Here is a 13,567-nt window from a genome sequence, read left to right on the forward strand (position 1 = left end):
AGGCAAGGTCCAGGCGGTGCTGGAATGGCAGACACCGAAGACCAAGAAGGATGTGCAAAGGTTCCTGGGGTTTGGGAACTTTTATCGGAAGTTCATCAAGAATTTTGCACACTTGACAGCGCCCATCACCGACTGCCTCAGTAGCAAGAAGAAATTTGTTTGGACGGCGGAGGCGGAGAGAGCTTTTGAAGAACTGAAAAGGGCTTTCGCTTCGGAAGAACAACTTCTGCATGTGGACCTACAGAAGCCCATGAGAGTGGAGACAGACGCGTCAGACAGAGCGGTGGGGGCGGTGCTTCTTCAGCCGGGAAGAAATACGTCGGAGTGGAGACCGTGTGCCTTTTTCTCGAGGAAGCTGAATAAGTCCGAGCGGAACTACACGGTGTATGACAGGGAACTACTCGCCATTCACGAAGCGTTCCGGAGGTGGAGACATTTATTGATTGGGGCACAACACAAGGTGCAAGTGTGCACCGACCACAAGAATTTGGAGTATTGGAGGACAGCTCGAGTACTCAACCAACGACAAGTGAGATGGGCACAGGAATTTTCCAAATTCCACTTCGAGATTTGTTATGTACCAGGCCCAGAGAACGTCAGGGCGGACGCTCTCTCACACAAACCAGAGTACTTGGAGGGGGAGGGGGCAATCGAAGAAAGACATGTCATTCCCGAGGACCGCTGGGTGTGTGGGGCGGCGCTGGTGGGGAGACGAGAACTGGTAGAAGAAACGGAAAATGACGAATATGCCCAAAATAAGCTCAGAGGTCTCAGGGGAGAGGGTGAGAGCCCGGAGGGTTTTGAAGAAAGAAATGGGGCATTGTATTACAAAGGGGCACTGTATATACCAGAAGGTGAATTGAGAGGGAGGGTACTCAAGCAGTTGCATGATAGTCCCACGGCGGGACATTTTGGACAACACAAGACCATGTGGATGGTCACCAGGGAATTTTGGTGGCCCAAGGTGAGGGAAGATGTAAAGGAGTATGTAAGAGGGTGTGACCAATGCCAGAGGGCCAAGGGGGAAAGAAGGGCGCCGGCAGGGTTATTAGAACCACTACCCACGCCGGAACGGCCTTGGGAGGCGGTATCAATAGATTTTATGACGGATCTGCCCAAATCCAAAGGGAAAACGGCCATCATGGTAGTAGTGGACCTGTTGACTAAGATGTGCCACTTTGTAGCATGTTCACATGCAGTCACAGCGGAAGAAACAGCGAAGTTGTTTGTAGAACACATCTTCCGGCTGCATGGCGCCCCCTTGAGGGTTATCTCAGACCGCGGGAAACAATTTACTTCCAGGTTCTGGAGGAAGCTCATGAGCTTGCTGCACGTGGAAGTCAATTTCTCGACGGCCCGGCACCCTGAAACCAGCGGGCAGGCGGAAAGAGCAAATAGCATCCTCCAACAATATCTGAGGTGTTATGTCAATGACAGAGAGAATGATTGGGTCGAAAAGCTGGCGCTGGCAGAATTTGCCTACAACAATGCGGAGCATGTGTCCACAGGGATGAGCCCCTTTTTGGCCAATTACGGGTGTCACCCCAGGGCATTCCCGGGGGAGGGAGGCGAGAGATGGAGCGTCCCAGCGGCCGAACATTTTGTAGAAGAGATGGAAGCGATCCATCGTCTGCTTCAGCTCAACTTAGAAAGGGCCAAGGCACAATATAAGAAGCAGGCAGACAAGAACAGGAGGGAAGGTGAAACAGTAAGGGTGGGGGATCAGGTGTGGTTGTCCACCCAAGGGTTGCCGTTCAAAGGGGGTTGTAAGAAATTAAGACCCAAGAGATTGGGACCCTTTGAGGTCATTCAGCAGGTCAACCCAGTGGCTTTCAAACTCCAGTTACCCAACCACATGAAATTGCACCCAGTGTTCCACAGGTCGTTACTGTCACCGTACAAGGGGGGAGGTGAAGGGGAGTACAACAGGGGACCAGTCTTGGAAGAGAGGGAGAGCAGTAACCATGTAGCGGAAATCCTCGATTCCAGGTGGAAGGGCAATCAGGTGGAGTATTTAGTGGCGTGGGAAGGGGAACCGGAGTCGGAAAACACTTGGGTGACAGCAGAGGAGGTCAATGACGAGGTTTTAACAGAAACGTTCCACCAAAGATTCCCGAGGAAACCACAGCCGGCAGCAAGGTTTAGGAGGGAGTATTTCGGCACCACAGACGAGGAAGAGGAACTGGAAGGATTCGCAGAGTCGGAGTTGGAAGAAGGAACGGACTCAGACGACGAGGAGTACCGAGAGACTAGGAATCGCAACAAGTGGAGAAAGGTGTTCAAAACTTCAGACGATGAGGAAGGTTCTTTCCGGGGTTTTGCCTCCTCCCAACCCGAAGGGGAGGAGACGGGAGGGGGTGAAGGGGGCCCTGGAGGGGAGGTGGATGTCAGGGAACTGCCATCGGCAGCACAAGAGGTGCCAAGGCTCTCTGAAGTAGAGAGAGACGTAACACCTGAAGAGGGAACCAGTAGGGGGCGAACAGGAATGTCAAGGGAGGGAGAGTCGGAGGAATGGCTCAGAGACGTTTCTAGCGAAAATAGTGGGGATGTTTCAGGTCCTCCTATAGGGACACCCGTTCCTCGCCGGAAACTGTCACGCAGAGAGTCCAGAAGACGTGTTTCCGTTAAGGAGCTTTTATGTTGGAAACGTTTCCGAAAGCAACCACTTTCGGATTCTGCTAGCGACTGACGCAGCCATGCTGGAGGGGCTCCGTCACAGGCAGAGGTTTGAGAAACTGTTCAAACTCTGAGGGATTTGCAGTTTACACACAAGCAGCTCTTCATCCCATCACATTTGTCTACCTATTTTAACTAATAGTTTCTCTACCTATTACAGTAACTTCAGTTTTCAAGCAAAATACTGCAGGTGATCCTTGGAAGCTTATCAGGGTGGACAATCCCTGGAATGTGCAAGGGGTTCTTTGCCAGACAAAGTGCCCCTGAAGCTAGAGAGTCTGAAAACCACTACAGTAACTAATAATAATAATAATAAGTGCCATTAACTTTGCATGGGTTTAATTTCTATAGTAATATTATAAAGTTTTTTTATTATTATTAATTCAGTTTCTTTCCTACCCTTCACCATAATGTCCCAGGATGCAACTCTTTGGATTTAAACTTTGCAGGCTTGTCGATGACTCACTTTGTCCATGGCATGTTGGCTAATGTAGTCTGAAAACAAGTCTTTATAATCTGGGCTACATTCCTGCTTAAGTGAGTGCTCAGCATTTGCACACATGTTGAGAAACCATTCCAAGAAGCTGCATGGAACCATTATATACTTGCGGTAATGCTGACTTAATTGGGAATCTTGACATCCACACATTGCGGCTTTTGACACATGTCACTTTCCTTTGTCAACTGTCCCCATTGCATTTATTTATCACGTGTGCCCTGCACATCTTTCAAGAAGCTCAGGGTGATGTATTTGGCTTTCTCCCATTTTATCAACATAATAACAGCTCTGTGATATGTTAGGCTAAGGGACAACAATAATGATACATAGGACTTAATTTTTAAAATCTTTTTAGTTTATATCAACACAACAAACACAGCTATAACAGAAAAAGAAGCTGCCTTACACCCCTTTCCCATCTCCGTCAGGGCTGTCTACTGTGACTGGCAGCAGATCTCCAGGGTCTTAGGAAAAGAGGGGTCTTCCCAGTCACCTGCTCTCTTTTTATGAGAGCCAGTGTGGTGTAGTGGTTAAGAGTGGTAGATTCGTAATCTGGGGAACCGAGTTCGCGTCTCCGCTCCTCCACATGCAGCTGCTGGGTGACCTTGGGCTAGTCACACTTCTCTGAAGTCTCTCAGCCCCACTCACCTCATAGAGTGTTTGTTGTGGGGGAGGAAGGGAAAGGAGAATGTTAGCCGCTTTGAGACTCCTTCGGGTAGTGATAAAGCGGGATATCAAATCCAAACTCTTTAACTGGAGATACCAGGAGCTGAACATACAGGCTTTTGCATCCAAAGAAGGTGCTCTACCACTGAGCTATGGCCTCTCCAGTTTCTTTACTTGGGGAGTATGTTTTTATTGTAATTTTATATTACTGAAATCATACAGGCATGCTACATATAAGAAAAACAAACAAGAGAGTATCAGTGAAGAAAACAATGCAGGGCATATAAAATCATATCAAAGAAGCATTTGCATTCTCAAGTGTTAACATTACATACTCCATTAAAGTGATCATTCAGATTTTTCCATCAAATGTTAGCTTGTTTCCAGTTAATTCTTTTGCTTTTTAAGCGGCCAGCAGGCTATTTCTTCCATGCAGCAACAGTGCTTTCTTTTTCTTTGCAGTTTAGTGGGAAACTATTAACTCCCTGTGCCAGGGCAAGCTCCAAAAGTTAAGCATAAATTAATATCCATTCCATGCCCCCACTGCCCCATCTTCTAAAAAAAGAAGAAGCCATATTTCAGGAAAATCTGTTTTAGCATATATTCTGTTGCAACTTTAGGTATCATCTTGTCACCCATCGTAACGTCAGATCCCCAGAAGCCACCTTTCCTGCTGATACTGGATGCCAAAACGTTCAAGGAAATAGCGCGGGCCATGGTCAAGACAGATCTGCACCTGGACCTACATGGTCTCTTCATACCTGAGAAAGATTTGAAAGTGGAGCCTGAGGCAGATTTGGACAACGAACACGAATAAAGTAGACTGTTTCCTGCTATAATCCGAACATTAAGTCTTGCTGCACACTGCTGAAAATATTGCTGTGATACTCCAGTCCTCAGCGCATGCACTTGTATATTTACCTGCAATGCTGGACTAATGGCCTGGTTCTTGGCATATGGTGCAAGCTGTCTGCAGTATTTTCTGGGTGCTTTTGCCAAGCTTTGCAAGATGTCTGTGCAATGAACATACGACTTAGTTGCTTGAACAAAGTGTGTTTACAATGTGGTGTGTGCAACATGAATCACACTTTCCAAAGTTTGAAATCTTCAAGGATTGTGTTCAGAACATAATTAGAAGGAAACCCTTGATAATCTGAGTTTGTCAGAAATTCTGGTGTTTAATCGCAATTCACTTGAGATTCAAGTGAATCGCAATTCACTTGAGATTCAAGCTGATTACTTTGGTGCTTCATTTGCTAAATTCAATGACCAAAGTGAAATGTCAAGTTAAGGTGCTAAAAGATTTCTTGACCTGACATTCTGTATTATTTCAAAAGAAGGCAAGGCTCATCCTCCTTCCTGTGTGGAAAAATGTTTAAATCCAGAATGCTTTTATATTATTTTTAATTATATTGCAATTATATTTAAAGCAAGTCTTTTTCCTTTGAATCCTTCAGGTGTACTTATTTTTAGATCTTTTCTTTAGGAACCTCTAATGCAAGTTGAGTGGGCTTACTGTCCTTACTGTCTCATAAGTAAATTATGCTTTGCTATTTCAGCAGAAGCGAGATTGTGCTCATATATTTTTTTCTGTTTAAGAGAAATATAACCAAGCTAAGACTAAGCACCGTATCCAAAGAACCTAACAATTAGTAGTGACAAAAGTAATTTTACATGCCGCAGACAGAAATACTTCTCTAATATGGTATTTCCTAAGGTATATTAAGCAAAATATTGTAATAAAATAAAGATAACTTTGGCTAAAGATACTGTTCTGAAGCCAAGGGCAAAAGAAACCAGAATATGATTTGACTTCAACTTTAAATATGTCTGATTTTAAAAAGGTCCTAATAGGTAAGTATTGCCACAAATGCTTAACAAACAGCATCTGTCACTTTGCGAGCTGCAAAATACTCATGCAGAAGTCTTACTTCTGAATACATATAAAGAGCATTGCACTATTAATCTCAGATTCCCCCTCCACCCCCAACTGCACCCCACCCCCTGGCATGTCTTTTGTTATTATTTTCAAATATCCAAACATAAATAACATTTTCCTAGTTGTTCTGCAACAAACCCAGTTCAACCACTGCCTTTTCATTTAAAGCACATTTAACTCTGCACCTCTTAAAGAAAATGAGCTGCTGGGAAAACTAGCTACCCATTCTGTCAAAGGGTGTGTTGTATAGCTGTCAACATTTCCCTTTTTAAAAAGGAAATTCCCTTATTCCAACTAGGATTCCTCACAAGAAAGGGAAAAAGTTGACAGCTATGGTGTGTTGTTCTGGGGGTTTTATTTATTTACTTCATGAAATTTATACACTCTGAAAACCCTCAAAGCAGTTTACAAAAGAGAGAGAAATCCACAACAAACATACAAAAGTTAAAATACTAAAACACATTAAAATTACCTCGACTTTCTAAGCATCTGGATAGGCTTGTTTTAGCAGGTTTCTAAAAGAGTACAGTGAAAACGCCTACTTGATCTCGATAGGCAGGGAGAACGCTAAACAACCAAGTTCTTGCAAAGGCGGAATAGGTATTATGTGGCATCTGTAGTAGTGCCAATTTCACTGACTGAAGTGGTCAAGTGGGCACATGTGGGATAAGGCAATCTCATTGGTAAACTGGTCCCAAGTTGTTAAGGGCTTTATATGCTAATAGTGGCACCTGGAACTTGGCATAGTAGCAAATCAATAGCCAATGAAGATCTCTGAGCACAAATGTTAAGGGCTGACAAGGCCTCTTTGTTCCAGCTCTCCTCACAGCTCAATCCAACGCATGTTTACTTGGAAGTAAATTTCACCGTAATCAATGTACTTGGTCCTTGGGCATTCTTAAGCACTATGCAAGATCCAGCCCTTTAGAATAGCATTCTGCCACCATAGCAGTTGACTTGTCTGCGATCCTTTGAAATTATGGACATTAATTCAATAACTCACTGCCCATTTTTCTATAGCAAGAAAAGTGATAGCCAACTTGGAAGCTTGGAAAACAGCAGAGGGACACATAGCCCTCACTTCTTCCTGTTCTCATTTGAAAGCCACCATTTTGTGGCAGGGTCGTTGCTATTCTTATATTTTGACCCTCTCCTTCCTCCAGGTTAGGAGCTAGCGAGACCCCAATCTGAAATCCTGGAGAGCCACAGCTACTCAATGTAGAAAGTACTGAGTATATCTGACAGTTTCTTGTGTTCCAAAACAGCCTCTGGAAGGCAGATAAGGCTCCTCCTGCTGTTATTAAATCTTCATTCTCCCAGTACTGCTGCATACACAAAAATGCATACAGTTGCAATTTAAACCAGCTTTCCTCAACATGGCACTCACCAGGTGTTTTGGACTACGGCTTCTAAATCAATCCATAGGAGTAGCGTGCCAATTTTTTTTTTTTATAAAAGCACATTGCCTGTATGAATCCTCATGATGGAAAGGAGGGTAATTCAGATACTGTATTCTAAGTGGGTGGCCATTCATGGACAGAAATCAAACCTAATTCTGTCTTAACAAGGAACTTGGCATGGTGCAAGGAGATTGCAGCCCAGGTGCCATTGCATTATTCTGTCTCATGCTAGCTTAACTTTCACTTCGGCTCCACCTAGAATTTGATAAATGTCTTTGGAGCTGAAGAATGTTTCAAACCAGAGGTAATTTGGGAAATCACCATAATGTATATAAACACAGTAAGCTGTCAGACGCATTGAAATTAAGTTAACTATCACACAGTTCATGCTTCATTTGTTCCAATTAACTCCAGGGGGCATGGTATATTTACTGAGGGAATTTCTGATGGGAAGCTAAAATCCCAAGTATATTCAATAGAAACCAACATGTTTATTTTAGACTGTTAGCAACTGAGTACAGTTTGCATAATCCTTCAATGCTTTTTTAAAAAATTAAAATTGCACGTGACAAAGGAAAAGGTCTGTGCAAGTGTTCCCCTGACCTACAGAGTCCCAGTTTCAATGCTCAGCTTTAACAATTGTTAAGCTTGTGGTAGCATCATAGTTTGAGCTTGTTTGACTTGGGTCTCTTTTTCTCAGAATAAGTTGTCAAGATTTACAATTCCTGATGGAGTATGACTAAAATGAGTATGACTTTTTAAAAAATGCAGATAATTATGTCAGTTCATTTGGTAAAAATGAATATATCGATATTGCAGCATAATTTTGTTATGATGGCCAATGGTCAGGGAGACATGAAGTAGTCTGCAAGCTTTTGTGTTTTGATAAGTGACAAAACAAATTTGGAAGGGAGGAAAGTTTGGAGAGAGAAAAGATGTTGTTGAGCGTGATTTTAAAAAATAAAACAAAAACAGTCTACTGTCACAGCCACACCATACATTTAAAGAACCCTGGGGAACTCGCAAAGCTATGATTTCCAGCACCCTTAACGCAATATAGTTCCCAGCATTCTTTGAGGGAACCCATGTGTTTTAAATGTGTGCTGAATGTGCTTTAAATGTTTTGGTTGTGACCAAAGATGGAATAGAGGAGTTATTATGCAGATCAGGGCTGGTTCTGGATTTGAGGGTAGCCTTCCTATTAATATGGGAAGAAAGCCAAATGTGAAGGGTCATGATGACAGAACTATATAAAATTAAGCATCGTGGACTATGGAGGAAGTGAATAGAGCATGCCTCCACAGGGCATTTTATAGTGGAGTTTGCGTTGCTCACACAGGTAGCTTTTTTGCAGTAACCACAATACATTGTCTTTCTCAAAATGCCATCCCATCCTTCCTCCCCAATTAATTCTGGATTTACCATTTCCATGTGAGTGTTTTGTTTTGACTTACTGCATTTTATGTGTCTATGGTAAATCTGGATTAAGTGGGGAAAGCATATGGGATGGCATTTTGCTGAGGATCACTTCATGTGGATGCTGTGTAAAACTTTCATGCATGAGAATCACCGAATCCACAATATGCTTCTGTGTGGAAGCACTCAGATAGCTACCATATGTTGCTCCCTCTGTCATCATACTAGAAGCTGAATGGTGGTAGATGCAGGTCTGGCAAAGGGAAATACTTTCACCATGCAGGGTTAGTTAAACTACAAACTATACTTTCATGAGATGTAGTGATGGCTACCAACTTAATGACTTTAAAAGGGAATTAGCAATATTCATGGAGGATAAGGCTAAAAACTGTTGCGACATCATGTGTACAGCACCCCAAAAAGCTCATGAGCTTCTAATCAGCATCTGGTTGATCAGAATGAAAACTAGATTATGGTCTAGATAGACTTTTGTTCTGGTCCAGCAGGGCTCTTACTATCCCATTCTTCTTCCTCCCTAAGAAGCCCAATGGGCAAATAGCAAATAGTAAAAACAATGCAATTAAGATAAAACATGTTGTGAACAATTAAATACAATTAAGAACATCTAAAACATGTTAAAATAGCCACATACAACTAATAATTTCAAGGTTGGTGAGAACAGTAAGTTGTAGCCAATACTACTTCTGCTCTGAGTAGTTCCATTGTAATTAATGGCCATGACTAATTTAGGTCTATTAATTTCAATGGGTTTGCTATGAGTAAAACTTAGTTGGATACAACCCACTATCTTTTCAACCATCAAATTCCTGGGTAATCAGGAAATGTTTTTAATTTCCTCCTGAATGTTAATAATGTCTTATTTTGTTCTTAATAATGAGAGTTAGCTTTTAATTGGTAAAACTGGATACATAGGGCACTTCCAGACATGCTATTAAATTAGCTATTAAAGCTAATTTGGAGCTCTAACGCAACACACCTGCTTTCCTGAAAGATCCAATTTTTGCACTACGTAAAGTGATGGGGGAAATGCACAGGAAAATGTGGGATAATACTTGCTTGATGCAACATTGTCTAACTTCCTCCAAACAAATCAGAATGAATGCTAATTAAATAGCCAGTGTCATCTAAGTCACCTGCGGTCAAATAAAGATAATGCTCAATAAACAGGTTGCCTGGAAGTTCTATGCTTTGGAAAAGGAAACTGAACTAAAGAGGGATGGATGACATTACCCCACATCATCCTCACTGAGTTAATGGTTAAGTAGGGCTTTGAATTCAAGTTACCCAGATCTGATTATTAACATACACCCATAGGATGTGCTGGATCTTACAGGCCTTTGGGGCTTTCTACTTGAAGGGGTTTGTGCAACTTGAAAGCTTGCTACTCTAATCAACAGGTTCAATGCAAGTGTGAGGAGTTGGGCTCAGCCGACCATGGCCTTGAAGCTGTGCCATTGCAGGTACTACTAGAAATCAACACTGGTGGGCCAAAAGTGGTGTTCTATGGCAGATGGCTGAAGGGACACGGGTGGCGCTGTGGGTTAAATCACAGAACCTAGGGCTTGCCAATCAGAAGGTCAGCGGTTCGAATCCCCATGACGGGGTGAGCTCCCATTGCTTGGTCCCTGCTCCTGCCAACCTAGCAGTTCGAAAGCACATCAAAGTGCAAGTAGATAAATAGGTACTGCTCTGGCAGGAAGGTAAACAGCGTTTCCGTGCACTGCTCTGGTTCGTCAGAAGCGGCTTAGTCATGCTGGCCACATGACCCAGCTGTACACCAGCTCCTTCAGCCAATAAAGCGAGATGAGCACCGCAACCCCAGAGTCATCTGCGATTGGAACTAATGGTCAGGGATCCCTCTACCTTTTATGGCAGATGGCTACCTGATGTCAGGTGCAGACCTTGGGAATATGCCACCCTGTGCAAGGCCATTTGACACACTCACAGTACCTGCTTAAGCTGGGCTTTGGGAAGGAGGTACGAGGCTCTGGCAGGGTCCTAGATCCCACCTATCTCCTTACGAAAGCCCAGTAAGAACTTGCCTGGCTTTGGGAAGGTAGAAGGAGCACTCTAGGACCCTGTCAGGGCCCACATGCCTCCTTCCTGAAACCAGGCAACCACTGACCAGGCTTTGAGAAGGTGCCCTTCTTGGTTGCATGCCCAGTGCGCAACCGCTTGCACTGCCCTAAGACCACTCCTGCTGGTGTGCTCTTAACCTCTCCTCTCCCTGGCTACATAAAGAGCTGGGACAGCAGGTAAGGCAGTCCTGAAGCAATTTCACAGAAAAAGCAGAGGATATGTAGGATAATAAAATCAAGAGATTGGAAAATCCAGGTTGAAGGCACTTGGTGGAAAGCCAGTTTTGGAGCAACAGCAGTGTTTTACTCTCTTATATCACAGTCAGAGCCCTACATCCAGCCTTGCCTCAGATCAGTGATTGCATCATAACACAAGGTCACATCCATACATACCAGAAAATAATGGGAACTGTAGTTTACCCCTTACAGAACTACAATTCCCAGCATCCTTAACACACTATAGTCCCCTCAACATTCTTTGGGGGAAGTCATGTCCTTTTAGTGTATGATGTGACCTATGTCCATAAATCACTTTGCGATGTAAACAGTCTTGAGTCCAATAACATCCCTTTGTACTGAAAGCTTTTGTCAGACAAACTTGCTTTGGGTCTGTTTTAGAGCCTTGATTCCATTGCCACTGAAGTAAATGGCCAGATCTTTGTCTTCAGGGATACAGGGTCAGAACATAAAGCTCAGCATACAATTAGGGCTCTTGAAATCAATACAAGCACTTAAGGAGTTGCACCATACACCAATATCCTGGAAGAAATCTCAGGCAGAGGATTAAAATCAGGGTGAAGCTGAAAACATACCGTCACTTGCAGGCAGGCAATATAAAAGGGTGTGTATGTTTTTGTGGAGCAGGGAAAGGCTAGTCAGGAGAACTTGCTTAACACCAAACCTATGCCACTGCAATGACTATCCTAAAGTTAGATCAGGTGATCTTGACATTAATTTGCATGAATAAAACAGGACGACTCTGTTTCCCCTCTGACCCAAATGCTGCCGTGCAAGCTACTTCACGTGATGTTTTTCCTGCACAGGGGTCATTAAAAAACTCACACATGCCCTACCAACTCCATCCTTGCATTTAAAGTGTAATGCTGAGGTTTATTATGGACAGTGGCTTCCTCGCCTTCTTCCTGTTCCTCGGCTGTCAAATAGCCTACAGCAGTAGGCTATTACAGAGCGAGAGAAGGAAAGCAGCGCCACTCCATCAGATCTACTGAGAGCCTTTGGGCTCATCCACACTTCCTTGGGGGCCGCATTTCTAAGCACATGTCCAGGCTTTCCAGATTCAGGTTTGATCAGTGGGGTGTTTTGTTTTGTTTTGTCCTGGCACTTTCCCCGGGAACACTTGAGTTTTACCGCTGAATCGGAGCAAATGGCGATAGGGTTTTCTGCAGATTGTCATTTGCTCTGATTCTGCTGTAAAATGCTGGTTTCCCAAGAGGGGGCGGGGAGAGACAGGGGACAGACAAACCCTGCTCAAACACGGACCTGGAAAACCTGGACCTGTGCCTAGAAAGCATGTAGCAAAGGTTAGTGCAGACAAGCTTTTTTCCTCAGTGGTCACTTAGCAATAGCCGCTCCATCAGGCTGTAGCAGAATGAGATAAGAGAAAAGAATCGAGGCCATTCCATCAGCTCTACTGAGTGACGGTTCTCTCAGCTATATCCACCTCAGCTGGTCAACCTTTAAGAACTGTTATCTAAATTTTGGAGAAAATCTGGAAAAGTGCAAATTTGGAAGGATAGCTGTGTTTTGGTTTAAGTAGTTTTGGAAAGTGAGAATTAGACAGATTAACCTACATAACTGTGAACTGAATCAAATTTCTCCCTCAACCCTACCTTCAGACCTTATCCTTCCTTTCTTTTCTCCTGGAGGGAGGGATGAAGGGAGAGAGCCAGCTGGAAGAGGATGGCTGGGCCATTTCCTGTTTTGTTTTCAACAGGCTTCTTTCCCATTTTTTTGCATCTAGGTTTGTTCTTCCTTGATCCATCTGTTACATCACCTGCTTTCCTTGTTGACCTAGATAGGTGACTTGAGAAGCCAAGTCATTGTTTACAAGTTGAAGGGAAAACCAAAAACACAGTTCTGCTTCCTTACATCATCATTAACAGGTGACAGCAGAAACAAATTACCGTACTTCTCTCGAAATAATTAAGACAAGGTCACCCAAATTATTGGCTTTCACATTACATGCAGTCAAAGCACAACACCCTCGGTTAGGAAATTTCCAAAGCAGCTGTATTAATGGAGAAACACATGGGCCTTCTTACAGGTGCAGTTCCTTGAGCGTCCTCAGCTTTGGGAGTTTATTGAGCACGAGGCATTGGGTTGTTCCACATTTCTTTCTCTTCCAAGCTGACTGGGACAGATCATATTCAGTGCAGCACACCCCATCCCACACCCAAAGGAAATCATTGCATTGTGTGCATGCATGCATATGTAGGGTGTAATTCTGTGTTGTGCTATGCCAAATGTTCTTTCTGCTTGCCTGATGGATTCCCTCCCCCCCCCCCCGTAATCCCTAAATACTGTTCTGGGGGTCTTCCTGACCAATTTTAGGGAAGGAGAGGGGAAAAGCCCCATTTCACAAGCCAAAATCTTTGCACAGGGCTCTTAGGCGAATCCTGCCTGTAATGTCTGCTTCTTGTAATGTTATGGGCATTATGGACAGATGCAGAGTACCAAAGTTTGCGCTTTATGGTGGGAACTAGAATACTAAAAGCTGGTCAACTCCAACACACAGCCTCAGAATCAAGGACAGAGGTGGGGAAATCTGTAGACCTCTCTATCTGGCCTTTGGGACTCACTTAATGTCATACACACTCCCCAGTTACACCCCTCACCATCCTTGGGTGTTTTT

The 13,567-nt window shown here is 43.7% G+C and overlaps 1 protein-coding gene across 2 annotated transcripts in view; it reads left to right on the top strand.

The window, feature by feature from the left end:
• BCO1 (beta-carotene oxygenase 1) overlaps positions 1 to 9,781 on the top strand; it is a 40,759-nt gene extending 30,978 nt beyond the window's left edge. For both annotated transcript variants that reach the window (XM_083452015.1, XM_083452016.1), the window contains exon 11: positions 4,462 to 9,781. In XM_083452015.1, coding sequence (XP_083308141.1) covers positions 4,462 to 4,658 — 197 coding nt within the window. In that variant the 3' untranslated portion in view covers positions 4,659 to 9,781. The remainder of the gene's footprint in view (positions 1 to 4,461) is intronic.
• The last annotated feature ends 3,786 nt before the right edge of the window (positions 9,782 to 13,567 follow it).

This window comes from Podarcis tiliguerta, assembly GCF_965153285.1.
Source record: "Podarcis tiliguerta genome assembly, chromosome: 8".
NCBI lineage: Eukaryota > Metazoa > Chordata > Lepidosauria > Squamata > Lacertidae > Podarcis > Podarcis tiliguerta.